Here is a 14294-nt window from a genome sequence, read left to right as displayed (position 1 = left end):
ACTTATATGTTTGGGAGATTCTGCAACACTGTTTTCCTGTGAAACTCCCACAGTGTTTTGAGGACAAAAAAAATAAGAAATAAACTCGGCCTTCAATCAGCATGAGGATGAGTAGATAATGACCAAATTTTCATTTTTGGGTGAACTATCTGTTTAACTATCGTTAACAAAATGCTAGCTAACTAGCTAATTCCCAAACTGGGGGCTGGGTCAGTATCCATACTCCCATAGTATTTAGTATGTCAGACAAAAGATTTAGTATGTCCCAGTAGACAGTTGCACAGTTTGTTAAGTGCAGTATGCCAAAAATACCAGGATGGCCTACTGGATTTGGTTGTGTTTTGTAGTATGCAAGTCAGCATGCTTTTCTGGCTATTCTGACCCACAATGCTTTGTGACAGATGTATAAGCAAGAGGATCAAAGTTCAAGGTGTCATGTCATGAGGAACTGGTATGTTCCAAATGTACATACTGCATGCAGCAGTACATATTTTGTGAGGTTATGTTTTTGGACTGAAAGAAAGAAGAAAATGCATGTGATTTGGAATGCAGAAGTCACAATTTCAGCTAATTTTTGCAAAAAAGTAGCTAGCTAGCTAACGACTGATACAATCAAACATCAAACTAGCGAGAGCTTTGCTAAAATTAGCTATCAAATTTACTGTAGCTAACAATTGATGTAGATTAACTGGTTAGTTAGCTGGAGTTTGACCATGGTCCCAAATGGGACGGGACTTATATAATATAATTTGTAAATACACATTTTACTTTAGGTTATACTATTACTTATATTTATCTTATTGTTCTGTCTTTTATTACTGCACTTGCCTATTTTCTTTTAACTTAATCTCTACATAATCTTGAATATCAGTCCCCTCTTCATTTTTTCTTTTCGTCTTTGTTTTTTTTTGCTCTATCCTCTTGATTTTTTCTTCCCTCTTAAGAGCTGTGATTGTTAATTGTTAATGCTGCATGAGCTTTGTTGTCAAGCAACACTCAAGCGTGTGTGAGATCAATATATTACCCTGATATTAAATAAAATTGGTTCAAAAACAAATTGAGGTGGGCTTATAACACATGCTTTTATTGTGAAGGCAGAGTCCTCTAACTACCGGTGTGTGTGTGTGTTCCTGTGTCAGCCTTGACGCTGTTTCTCTCTCCTCCTGTGTGTGTGTGTGTGTGTGTGTGTGTGTGTGTGTGTGTGCTCCACAGACTCCAGCTGGGATCCGTGGTCCACGCCCCACTGAACAGACCCCACCTTCACTTATCGATTGATGAGAGGACAACAGAGCAGCAGCCGCTGATGGAGGCTGAGTCTGAGTGTGGACAGACACACAGACAGACTGTCAGGCCTGGACTGGTCCCCCCCTCAGCACCGGGATCCAGACCAGTTGTCCTGGAGGGCTGTAATGGGGGTGAGAATAGTTCAATTTCACAGTTAGTTTGTCGCAGCAGCGGGGAGGCTCAGGATCTGAAGTCTGTATGATTGGAAGAAGAGGGAGTTCATGCTGATGTGGCCTTGAGCAAAAAACACCAAAACTCCCACCGGCTGCAGGGACCCTGTTCTGTAATTGATATAATGTTGGCCCTGGGGTGGGTTGGATTAGAGGGGGCAGAGCTTCACTGGGGTCCAAAACATGCCAGGAATTATAGATATTTACAAAGTCAGGACCCTGGTGAATTGTTGTCAGGGGCCCCAGATTTTTAAGCTTTGCTCTGGTGGATCAACACAGCAAAAAGAAATCTACTTTTCTGACATTTTTTTTACCTTTACTCCCTGCATTTAAACAAAAATATCTGTACTTTATACTCCTTACATTCTCAAAAAAGACTTGTTACTTTATTTTTAATGCATTTGAGGAGAGTTATTGATAATTTTTATTTTTTTGCGCCACTTTCCCCAATATCGAGCCTGATTTCAATGCAAATAAATGTGACAATAACACACAGAAAAGACAATGCCTTGGTGTATCCATCAGTGCATATCAAGCACAACAGACGTAACAAGATGAAAATAACATAACAATACAAAAACATAAGAAAATAGCATGAAAGACAATGTAATTGCACTGGGATTATATTAACAAAAGAATAACATTATTTAAAGTTAAATATAGATGAGTAAGGATGTGCTCCTTCAGCAGATTATAAAATTAAAAATGCTAAATATTTCTCTCTTGGTCAAAACTTAGTGATAGCTGTGAGCGTTTGTAACAGGGTCCAAATATTCAGTGTTTTAAGGCAACAGAAAAACCAAACGGGGATGAAGAAAGTGACAAAAATGAACAGATTGAGGCAAAAATTCATCTTGCTATCATTCTCAAGTTTGGTGACATCTTCTTAATTAGCACCAGCATCATAACACCCCTGTGTAGTCACTGTGTGACATGATCACAGCTGATGGCGCTGGATGAAACGCCCACAAGTTTGTCCTTTGTGGCGGCAGCTCGTACATCTGGTGAGGTTGTTACCTCAGCGGGAGGAAGCCCTGATTCCAAGCAGACTGAAGCGAGGTGTACTTAGAAAACGATGGTGGTTTGTGTCTGTGAAGGGTCCCCGTGACTCTCCTGCAGCAGCTGCTCGACATCCTCCTCCAAGAGAAACATGATGTGCGGCAGCAGAACACAGAGTTTCAGGTCATCCTCAGCTGGACCACTCGCTCATCTTTGTGCTGTTCCCTGAGGAAACTGAGTGGACGGACAGAGATTCAACTGTGGCTTTAGTCAGTTTACGTCCACATCTGTGGCATTTAGCTGATACTCCTCTTTGCAACAATGTGCAGTGACAGCAACAGTAGAATAAACTCAAGTTTTAGAATGTTAAAGTAGAAATCTGTAATATATTTACTGTAATAAATCTTAAAATGACCATGATATTTCATCAGAAATTAAGGAAACATGCCAAGTTGAAATACTCACTTCTCTGATAAGAACGATAAGAAAAAACATAATACATTTTTGGAAGATTGGGGCTCACAATCTCTTCGCCTTTTCTCCAGACTCGGAGAAGCTCAAACAGGCTGCAGGACCACAGCACTGTAATTTGACAATAACAGGTGACGACAACGTGTGTCGATCAGCTGTCGGTTATCCCGAAAACAAAAGCCCACCGCTCTGAAAATACACACTGGAGTTGGAGTTCAGCGGCTGCCTGTCTCGCAGCCCGTCAGACTCCATTAACAAATTACTCACTTTAACAACAGTTACAAACATCTACTCCTTCTACAAGATTATTAATGATTTCTTACAACTCATAAACAGACACTCACTCATTCTGCATTCATTTGAAACAGGCAAACAAATTAAACTTCATTCTGGGTCATGCAGTTCATGCTCCTTTGCGCCAGCCTGCAGTATTGTGGCTAAATCGGCCTTGTTATGGCGAGTGCCAGGGGCTCTTCGCGTTGACCTCTCTGTCACTCTTTGTGGCTACAATGATACGACAGTAAAATATCCCTGTCAGACTTCACACACTTGGCTCTGAGTTTTTCGAGCTTGGCGCCTGCACCGCCGAGGCTCGAGAATGTTTTCTCTTGGTGAGGCTGCCGTGGAAGTCTGTGTTCCTTGTGGCCAGTTGGTTGTTTACAAACTCGGTGATCATTCGTTTGGTGAGCATTTTGGTGCCAGACTCTTCAGCATTTTCGAGGTCCTTCAGTAAATCTTCTGAAGTAACACCATCAGTCGAGCCATTGGATCATACATATTCTCCTGCTGGAAGACGATGGATCTCTGGAGCTGGTCAACAAGTTGAATGATCGCTTTTGAGACCTGATTATCTTCATGAGTGTCTTCATCATGCTCATTGTAGGTGACGGACCAGCAGTTTCCAACTGCCTTTTTCTTAGTGATGGCTGTCAATCATCCAGCAGCCTTTGCAGTTGTGCTGAAGTGCTCATGGCACACAGCTCAAAGTCAAAAAAAACACCCAAATGAAGTAGATATGTGTGTTGTCCTTTAAGAACATACTTGCACATGAGATGCATAATATTGCAAATTTACTCAATGTTACAGCAGCAGATTTAAAAGAACGTGGCGATATTGTGAAAAAGCAGAACACAAGTAAAAGGGGTTAAATATTAATGCTGGATAAGTTGTCTGCTTTAACCCAGAGGCGTTATGTTAATTTGCAATATCATTTTCTTCCCCTGAGTATCTCTTGCTCTATGTGAAATAGCCACAGTTCAGTGCTAAATAAATGTCTTTTTTTTCCAAGATAAAACTGCACTGTGCGTTAATCCTGCTGTTTAATCAGCGTCTCTCTTTGCCACACCTGGATGGAATATTTTGGCAAAAGGGACGTGTTCATTTGCGCATATTTTTTAACAAATTTATGAAAGAAATTTGTGAGAAATAAACCTTATGTGTGCACAGAAGAAGTTTTAGATCTTTTACTTCAACTCATGAAAATGGCAGCAAAAACAAGAGTGTTGTAGATGGTATCCCGACATACAGTACAACTTCCTTCAGGTTTCACGTGTTTGTTCTCTCAGCGAATGGCACGTTCTTGTGCAGAGAGGAGAACAGTGGTATCTGTCGAAGCTGGAGTACAGTAGGTGGTGACCCGGTACTTCGGGTTATACTTTATCTGGAGATGACGTTTTTCACTCGGTATTCTGGGTCATCTGAGGTGAAGAAGCCACGCGAGTTCACTCCTCATGCACCCACTCTGTGAGCGTGCGGCGTTGCCATGGTGACGGGCTGCTGTTGGAGAGCCAAGGATGCAACAGTGGAAACCATCACGAGAAGCCAGTCAGATGGTAATGTACCAGTTGTTTTTTTTTGTTTTTTTTAACAAGTGTCTTCATAAGTAGCCACTCAGTAAATCGCTCACTTTAATCACTTTTTAAGAGAAGCCACTTGAGAGCCCAAATTTTAAATTTTCTAGTCTCTTGAAATGTTATCAGTGGTCAAAAAGTTTTTTTTTCTTTTAAATTAATTTTTAACTCCCCCAAAGCTGCATATTTTAGACATCAACTTGTCTACTTGTTACTGGTCATTTTACACTTTTAATGATTTATTAAGGGTGTCTTTCACACCCTTCGTAGGCTGAATTTCACAGTGCATCACTTACCGTTCAAAAGATAGTTTAGTTTTGTGAAATATATTGGGTACTCAGACTTTTCTCTTTCTCCTGTTCTCTTTTTTCTTGTTCAGAATAGCAGAATAAGTGTTATGCTTATATATTAAAAGACAATGACAATCATTACAGGAGATATAGTGAAGTATTTTTTGTGTATAATGTAGAATAACATTGGTCACATAAAAAATGATTTTTGAGAAGAATAAAAAATAAGGCCTATATTTAACTGGGATACTGATTTCATTTAATGTTTTTGTAAGACGTTATTGCTCTGGTATTTTAATTTTAAATTAATATTTTAATATTAATCCTGTTATTGTAAATAATTTGAGCCCCTTTTGAGTAAAGAAGAAGAAGAAATAATATAATTAATAGCACATATAAAAAAAATAAGGAACAATACACACAATATGTGTTGCCCACTTAAAGTGTGATCACATTTGAATGTAATTAATTTTGTTTTACTGTGTATTGCTTATTGCGTTTATCCGGTTATATCTGCACTTTATTTTTTTTTGAAAATACTGTTTAGTTTTTGCAAAAGAGAAACCTGATTTTAAGTCAGGATCCCTGACTGCTGTAGCAGCTTTGTGACAGTAGGCGGCAGTGTGACGCCGTTAGGACAGTATATGGCCATGACCACTGCTCTGCTGGTTTCTCCTCATTACTGCGGAGGATTCAGCAGAGTTTGGTCACGTCTGTGTGTCTGACTATTGTTTCCTGTATTTCAGGTTGGTAACGTGTTAAAAATCCTACATTAAGCGCTGTAGTTTGTTAGTAAATGCTGATAAATGACTCAAGTTAAAGTAGAAGAGTAAAGTTAGACCATTAGACCATTTTCATTAGTGTGAAGAGGCTGTTTGCCGTGAGTAGAAGTAATGGCGGCGCACTCGCTTTGTTAATGTTGTTAGCTCAAATGCTAAAGGTAAAATGTTAGCTTGGGCCTCACATCTCCACTGTTTGTTATTTTTTTTCGTAGTGAACTGGCTCCGTGTGCATGTTTGACCTGCTTAGGGTACATGATATTTTAAATGGTGTTCAAAAACTGTTAAACGTGGTTTTAAGAGTAAATGTGTACAAGTTTAACTGCTTTCACTAGTATACGTGTACATTTGAATGCAGGGATTGTTATTTGTTTCTTGTTAGTTGTTTATTTCTTTTGCCTAACAGTATATTTAAAAAAAATAAAAGTTAGGATGATATTTGTGTGTCCGTGCATTTAACATGCAAGAATAGCCAAACTTATTTGGGGAAATGAGCATAGAGGTATGAAGACTGGACAGAGAGGCGAAATGTTTGTTTATTTTTACATGTGTAGTAGTAGTAAATACTAGTTAAAGGACAAATGCGGACAGTATAAGATGAATGTGTTGTGATTGTAAATTGTGAATAAATATAACCGCAGAGGATTCAGCAGAGTCGAGCCACGTCTCTCTGTCTCACCATTGTTTCCTGTATTTCAGGATACTCTCAGCTGTTATTGTTGTCGCAGGCTGCAACAAGAGACGGACTCAGTTGAATTTACACCATTGCGCGTAGGAAATATTGAAAGTGTACAGCTGAAATGAGTTTGTAGATTATAATTTTACATTCTCGGTGTAAAAATGCAGGGTATTAAATTTAATCTAGATATTCTTTAAAACTTACAGAATCGCGTTAAATGTTTGGCAGTAGTCTGGTCTCGGTGGCGTTTTTGGTCGCAACGTCGCCCTCAAGTGTTAGAACGGCAGAATGCATCCAGTTGTTACGTCTCCCATAATGCACTGCGAACACACCGGCCAGTACCATTATTTTACCGGGTGGTGTTCAGCGAGTTAAACTTCTAAAATAAACTTAAGATTGCCTTTGTCTGTAACCGTTTCTACCAGACTAGTCTTTAAAGATGGTAAGTATAGTTTGTCAAACTGCGACATGCGCAGGGTTTTAATAATGTCCGCTGTGTTGTGAGCCAACTTCATGCGGTCTGGTGTTCAGAGATGGACTCTCCTCTGTAATGGTAGCTTCCAGTCCGTTTGTTCAGCCTTCCTTTTCCTACTAGAGTAGCAGCCATGAGGTAGGACCGCTGTCTGTGGCACAATAAAAGTTGATATTTAACTGTTAAAACGCACATTTATTAACCACATATCACTTCAGTAAGACACATGAGTGTCTTTTACATCGATATATGAAGTTTTATCTCATTCCAAAACCAATACCTCATATTTTTACGTGTTTCTGTGTAACACGATGTAGCAGATAGAGAGGCCATGTTGTTAACCCGGCTAGTGGTGTAGCTTAGTGCTAGCCGTGCGGCTAACAGCAACTTAGCTGCTGAAACACCGTAACAAAACTTTGTAACAGTTATATAACGTGTCATTTAGGTGGCACCACATCTGATACACTCGAATATGTGAATGTGGATGGCAGAATTGTTGTCGGATGTTTAATCCGGGCTGTATATGTCCTGCAGCATGCTCAGGCTCCAGAAGAGGCTGGCCTCCAGCGTCCTGCGCTGCGGCACGAAGAAGGTCTGGTTGGATCCCAACGAGACCAATGAGATCGCCAACGCCAACTCTCGTAAGTAAAGCAACAAGTCCTGTAGTAGTTTAGACATTGCATGTCTACTATATACGGGGATAATGGGGCTTAGTGTAGTATGAATAGCAGACTTTCAGTTAGAGGTTTCTACTTCTCAAACCTACGGTTTAAAATGCTTCCAGCTCCTGCTCTGTTCTGGTCAGTGGTCACAGTCTCCTGTAAAAACCATTCCCTGTTGCAGCATGTGTTTTTTTTTGTGTTTTCATTTTTATGTCATGGTTTTAAATGGCCTGTTTGTGATCTGATAGCTACAAAGGAGCATATGACAGATTTGATTTTTAATAATACCCAGTACTTAATCATTACTTTAAAACTATCTAAGCAGGTTACAAAGTGTGGTGCATACTTATATATGAGTAAAAGTTAAGACTTGAAAATATACTCGTGTTTACTTACTATAATCTGAGAATTTGTAAATGGTTGCTTCCAATCCTGCCTAATAGTGGTGCAGATAAACCTATAAACTCTGGTGAGAGTTCTTTTTTGTTTTTAAAAAGCAATCAGAATGAAGCAATACATATCAAAGTGTCCTGTTTTGCACTGACAATGGTCAAGATCCACAAATACTGGGGATTTTCTGTAGTATAACTAGTTTTAAAGATAAAGCTGCTCCCAAAAAAGTCAGTGGCTTGAGTTGCATTGTCAGACAGCTCTCTGAATTTTTGTCTTGAGTTGCTCCATTGCACACAGCAGTGCAGGACCCGCAACATGGCAGGCTGTAAACTTTATAAGCCACATCTCAAAATGACCACAAAACTGTGAAGGTGATAAAAATGGAGAAAAGCATGACTCCAGTCTTCTGGCAGGAGAGACGCTCCATGCTGCGCTGAGATTGGCCAGACACACACTTAAACTGTCTGACAGATGATGGAAAATCATTAAAATGTAAGTTAGGCTGTAATAGTTAAGTGTGGCGCTGATCTAAAAAAGAGCAGGTAGTCGAATCATCTTCAATGGTCAAATCTGACTTAACTGGCAAAACTGTAAGTGTGATACAGCCCAAGTTGATTGAGTCTTTCAGTAAAATCTCCCTGCTGAATGACTTGTAAACTCAAGCCTCCCATTTATGATAATGATGTAGTCCAGACTGTAAAAAAATATCAGACAGTCCCACAGTCTGCAGAAGAAAGGGCAGAGCAACGTAACAATTTTTTCCTTTGATAGAAATTTAGATTATATGAATTATTTGTTTTTTGTTTTCATAAGATGGTGTAAATGCTCTTTTTTTTTTTTTACCTGGTCTTAAAAGTCGCTTTAAATGTAAATTATACCATTTCTAAACTGCCTATTCTGTAATCATTCTGATAATTTTGTTGTTTCACATTTTTTTTGGCTGATGAATCTGTGTATCCCACTAACTGATCTGTTTCCCTCCGTCTTCAGGCCAGCAGATCCGTAAACTGGTGAAGGATGGTCTTATCATTCGCAAACCTGTTACGGTCCACTCCCGGGCCCGCTGCCGCAAGAACACACTGGCACGCCGCAAGGGAAGACACATGGGAGTCGGTAAGTTCAAACTGTCAGGTTTGCCTTCTTGGAGGAAAGTAATTGACCTGACATTCTGTTGATTTATTTGCGTAAACATGGGCATGTTGCTGTGTAGATAAATTTATGAATGAGTGAACTTAGGACTGATTTAATTGATCCATCACACTGGTGAAAAGAAGGAACATATAAATAATGACATGTTATCAAGTATTTAATAACCAGTCTGGTGGAATAATTTCAGTGAAGTACCTGGATGTTGGAGGCTAGTTTGTGCAATAAAGTTGACGTTCTTTCCTAATCCCTGTTCCCAGGTAAGAGAAAGGGTACAGCCAATGCCCGTATGCCTGAGAAGTTGTCCTGGATGCGCCGCATGAGGATCCTGCGTCGTCTGCTGCGCCGCTACAGGGAGTCCAAGAAGATCGACAGGCACATGTAGGTTCAGGGACTCTTCAGTTGTTGTATTCTCCCCTCTAACTGATGTTCCCAGTATCATGACATAGTTTATTATGCACACAAATGCATGTTTTATAAAACATTATTTTTCATTTTAAATGTGTGAAACAATTCATCTTATTTTTTTCCACTTTATTAGTTTTCACAATCGGCACGAGCACAGGACAAAACAGAGCTGCTTTGTCGTTGTAGATTAGAAGTAGCTTGTTTTTAATGAGCAGTGTTCAGTTTTGTACTGAACATCTTTTTCCATTATGTTAACAGCATGATTTTAACTCTTTTTAAAAATATGTCTCTGTGCTTAACAACAAATATTACCAATGAACAGGCTAATTACAGGGTTCATACAAGTGCTGGTAATCCTTAAACAATGTGTTTGGAAACAAGGTTTGGAAAGTTCTTGGACTTTGGATAAAGTGCTTAAAACCGCTTGACACATTTTGAAAAATGAATTTGTCATCCTTCTGTGAAATTCTACCACAAAACATAACTGTGGCTGATTAAAGCACAATAACATCTGAATTCATTTAAGAACCGGAATGATCTTTGAGTATAAAGAATATCTAAAAATATGTCATTTAGGACAGCAGTGAGATGCTGGAAAAGCTTGAAAATGATTAAAAAGTTCCTGAATTTGACTTGGGAAAAGTTATAGGAACCCTGTAATTGGCTGATCTTCTAATAATTAGTGTAAACACCCTTCAATTTAGGATGTTTGCAGGATACTTAAGTAAAATTACAACATTTTTTTCATATTTGTAAATGATTAAAGAGTTGAATTGAAGTTGATTCAAATGTGAATTGAATAGGCTTTTTATACGAACCAGACCTTTGAAGGCGTTTCCAAATCTTGGCTCAAGCTTAGTGAAGCTCATCAAAAATGTTATTGCACGCTGTAAAACCGAGTGCCTTTAAATTACAAGCAGTGAGTGTACTCTGGTATTATTTTAATGTGTTTTTCCCTCTCCGATGTCCCCCAGGTACCACAGCCTCTACCTGAGGGCCAAGGGTAACGTGTTCAAGAATAAGCGCATCCTTATGGAGCACATTCACAAGCTGAAGGCAGACAAGGCTCGCAAGAAGCTCCTGGCGTAAGTCTGACTGAATATTTTTGGTTTTGAACTGGTAAAACTAGACATTTAAAGACGTCACCTTGGTCTTTGAAAAACTGATCGACATTTTTTCACTATTTTCTGTTGTTTTATAGATGCAGAGGCCTTAGATTAAACATGACTTAACTTTAGCCGTTGTTGGTATTTGACAAATGCTACTAAATAAGCCAGTTGACTGGTTGGACTTAATTGCTAGTTGTGTCTAGAATAGTCTCAGTACACTAAAAACAAGCCAGACGGAGCAGAGCAGTCCTAACCAGACATAACTTAAAAACCTGTTCACGTGCAGAAAAACTGAAGACTGTCATTATACACAGTATGAACACCTGTCTCTCTCTCTCTGTGTGTCCTACAGTGATCAGGCCGAGGCTCGTCGTTCCAAGACAAAGGAGGCTCGCAAGCGCAGAGAGGAGCGTCTCCAGGCCAAGAAGGAGGAGATCATCAAGAACTTGTCCAAGGAGGAGGAGACAACCAAGAAGTAATCTGGCTCCGTCAATCCTGCCTCACTGCCAGCTGTTGAGTGCTGACAATAAAAGTGTACATAAAAGACACTGATGGTCTCCTTTACTTTATTTCCTCATGAAGCAAATATCTGATCAGCATTGACTAAAAAGTATTAGTCCTACATTCAGAGATTATAAAATGTTTCCTACACATCAAATTAAAAAATAAGTTTCTAAGAATGCAACTAAAATGTGTCTTCTCTTACATCAGCAGCTTAGTGCCTTTGCCTCTAAATTTTACCTTTGGCTAGTCCAGAGTCTCCTCAGGCTAACTATTGAAGCCAAATAGGGAAAAAAAAACCTCCATGGAAAAAAGAAAACTCAATAGTTGCAGCTCCAGACAGATTTTCTTCCTTCTTTTTTGCCAAAAAATGTCTTTTTATGGGAAAGGTTGAATGAAAAATGGTTGTCTGACATGTTTGCTCATAGTGGAACAACTAATTTTGTACCAGATATATTTTAGTTGTAATGAAATGGAGGAAAAGCATAATGTTAGAGTATCTAGTACACTTTTATGTGCTTTGAATATACTTAATATACTCAAAGTATTCAGCTACTTACATACTAATGTAAATGCTTCAGTTATGAAATTAAAGTTTACCTTGCTTGTGCTACTTTTTCAAAGGACACAAAGTACAACTTTAAATAAACATTGAAGTGGAATTTTGTAAGCACACTTAAATAGACTCCGAATGAACTAAAAGTAAAGTGTTTTATTCAAGCACAGAAATAGTGTATTACAAAGTAGGTGAAAAAAGTAAACTAACCTATCACTAAGTACTTGCAGTTTAGGATACTTTTTAAAAATATGCAAACATAAAACAGTTTTGAAGTACAGTTTTTAAAAGTTTAAAACTTTAAATCTATTTAAAGCAAATAAAAAGTGCAAGTATTTTTGTAATAATTCTTGTATTCTAAAATATATTTTGAACACTAAGTTATACTAGTGTTTTTTATGTGGCAATAATGAGCTGAAACTCACTACAAAGCTCTGTTAAGTCGTATCTGCTTTGTTTCTGCTGTCACAGTGTGTCCAGGATGTTGTGACAACTCGAAAGGTCAACTGGTGGAAAATGCCTACAAAAAAAAGTTTTTAATTTTAGCATTTTAAAAAAGGAGCTCAGTAAAGTATTTTAGTTAACTGTAGTTCCTCTGTGAAGTGCCATCCTCTGGCTACAAAGTTATATGAAATTAATTTTACTTCTAGGTGTCAAGTGTCGACTACAGAGAAGAGCAACTAGTTACAACTTGTTTGGTCATAAAAGTTAAACTTGAGCCACTTCAAAAATATATTTTGTAACTGACTTAACAATCCCAAACAGTCCTGCACATTTGCTGACCATTTTTCCTGCTGACTTTGATCACTGTGACACAAATTAAAGTAGGGCTTCGACTGATGATTATTTTCATTATCGATTAATGTGTCAACAACCCAAACACAGTGAGTTTACTGTCATTGAGGACTGAAGAAACCAGAAAATAGTCACATTTGAGAAGCTGAAATCATTTTTTCTTAAGAAATGACTCAGAACTATTAGTCGATTATCAAAATAGTTGGCGCAGCTCTAATTGAAAGTTCTGGAAAAAAGCCAGTAAGGTCACCTTGGACTCTGATTTATTTATTTTTTTTTTTCATCATTTTATTTATTTATCTTGGCAAAGTAGTGTTGCCGCGGGCAAGAATGAAGTTCCATGCTTTTATCTTTTAAATCAACATTGACAAGCTCCAAAAGTGCTCTGGATGAACAAATCACAGCCACTTAGCTGAAAAAGCTGGTAAGTTGTCCCTGTTTGACTCAGACTTTTCAAAAGGAAGAAGAAGAAACTGTCATGCTGAACCATGACATCTGGAGGGACTGCAAGAGGAAAACAAAACACAAACGATGACAGAGCACTGAAAGGTATGTCACTTTGAAATCTGATCATACAATGAACAAAAATGTCACAGATCATGTTTGAGAAATGTTTAATATCTTATTAATTTTGGAAAATGGTTAGATTTTTGTATTTACATTTTGAATACAAAATAAACAACAGAGCGTGTGGACAGGACGCCAGACTTTACAGACACGACATGCAAATATAAATATAATTTCTTAGAGATTCGTGTCCTGATGCAGGGCTGAGGCTGCACATTTCATCACTAATCCCTCTTCACAGGACTTGCAATCGACTCCAACTTAAAATGTTCAAGGCTTTATATCTTAAACAATGAAAATCAAAATATATAGTGATACGGCCACATTTAATACTGAACATAACATATTTTTGACCCCTTCTTCATTTCCATATGTATCTCTTAGTCTAATCTGTAAAGGAAGGCTGAATAAAACTTGTGCAAAGGACATTTTCAACATTATAGTTTGTCAGTTGTAGTTGCATGTTGTGTAATATGTGCAGTATTTAATCCTGTTTGAATGCTCTCTTTGTGTCACGACCCCCCACAGGATAACATTTAGTCATGATTGTCACCACAGACAGTTTTCTATCAGACCGTACAAAATGATCCTCAGACCTCTGATTTCAAGCCAGTCATAATTAACTTTATTTCCTCCCTGCTCTCTGCAGAATTAAGATCCTTGTGTTGACTGCGAAGAACTCCAGAGCCCATTTTTAACAGATGAAACAGACGAGTCCCGTGATTCATTTTCTTAGTTGAAAAGATAAGTTTGTAAATTATTTGAGGAGATACTTTACATACTGTGGCAAGAGGTTTGTTGCCACCTAGTGGTTAAAGCTGGTATGAGAAATCCAATTGTCCAAAAGTAAAATGTCAGCCAAGGATATTCAAAGTATTGTTAAGCAAAACTTTCTGTGAGAAACCATTCTTGAGCTTAACTTTGCAAACTGTATTTCACATAAATGGTGTCATTACCCAGATTTCTAAGTGATCATCGCATATTTCACTGTCATTGCGCACAATGAATCACAATGAGAGGGTTTTTCCATTTTAAGTTCTGTGTATTTTTGCTGGTTTTTCCATGTAACTTGCTGAAAAATTCTCTGTTTGTCTACCTGCCGAATTTACACGCTGATGACACAGCAGTGCTGAGCGTGGTATCACTTTTAACCACAGTTTCTG

The 14294-nt window shown here is 38.3% G+C and overlaps 1 protein-coding gene across 2 annotated transcripts; it reads left to right on the top strand.

The window, feature by feature from the left end:
- Positions 1–5683: 5683 nt before the first annotated feature.
- On the top strand, positions 5684–11260 carry rpl19 (ribosomal protein L19). 2 transcript variants are annotated; one of them, XM_084744368.1, is made up of 6 exons: positions 5684–5810; positions 7529–7635; positions 9040–9162; positions 9456–9576; positions 10578–10688; positions 11065–11260. In XM_084744368.1, the coding sequence occupies exons 2-6, from the start codon at positions 7530–7532 to the stop codon at positions 11189–11191; spliced, it is 588 nt and encodes a 195-aa protein (XP_084600494.1). In that variant the 5' UTR covers positions 5684–5810; position 7529; the 3' UTR covers positions 11192–11260. The 2 variants fall into 2 exon arrangements, with proteins under 2 accessions (XP_084600494.1, XP_084600493.1); XM_084744367.1 differs by lacking the exon at positions 5684–5810 and adding an exon at positions 7088–7132.
- Positions 11261–14294: the final 3034 nt, after the last annotated feature.

The sequence above is a fragment of the Lutjanus erythropterus genome, chromosome 19, assembly GCF_056507025.1.
Source record: "Lutjanus erythropterus isolate fLutEry1 chromosome 19, fLutEry1.hap2, whole genome shotgun sequence".
In the NCBI taxonomy this organism is placed as follows: Eukaryota; Metazoa; Chordata; class Actinopteri; order Lutjaniformes; family Lutjanidae; genus Lutjanus; species Lutjanus erythropterus.
The sequence above is the reverse complement of the archived record's forward strand: the minus strand, read 5'-3'. Positions and strand labels throughout refer to the sequence as shown.

Excerpts from the sequence above, each read along its gene's own strand:
- rpl19 (XM_084744367.1), top strand. Across the intron at positions 7,636-9,039 it reads GATCGCCAACGCCAACTCTC|GCCAGCAGATCCGTAAACTG; the intron begins GTAAGTAAAGCA and ends CTCCGTCTTCAG. Across the intron at positions 10,689-11,064 it reads GCTCGCAAGAAGCTCCTGGC|TGATCAGGCCGAGGCTCGTC; the intron begins GTAAGTCTGACT and ends TGTGTCCTACAG.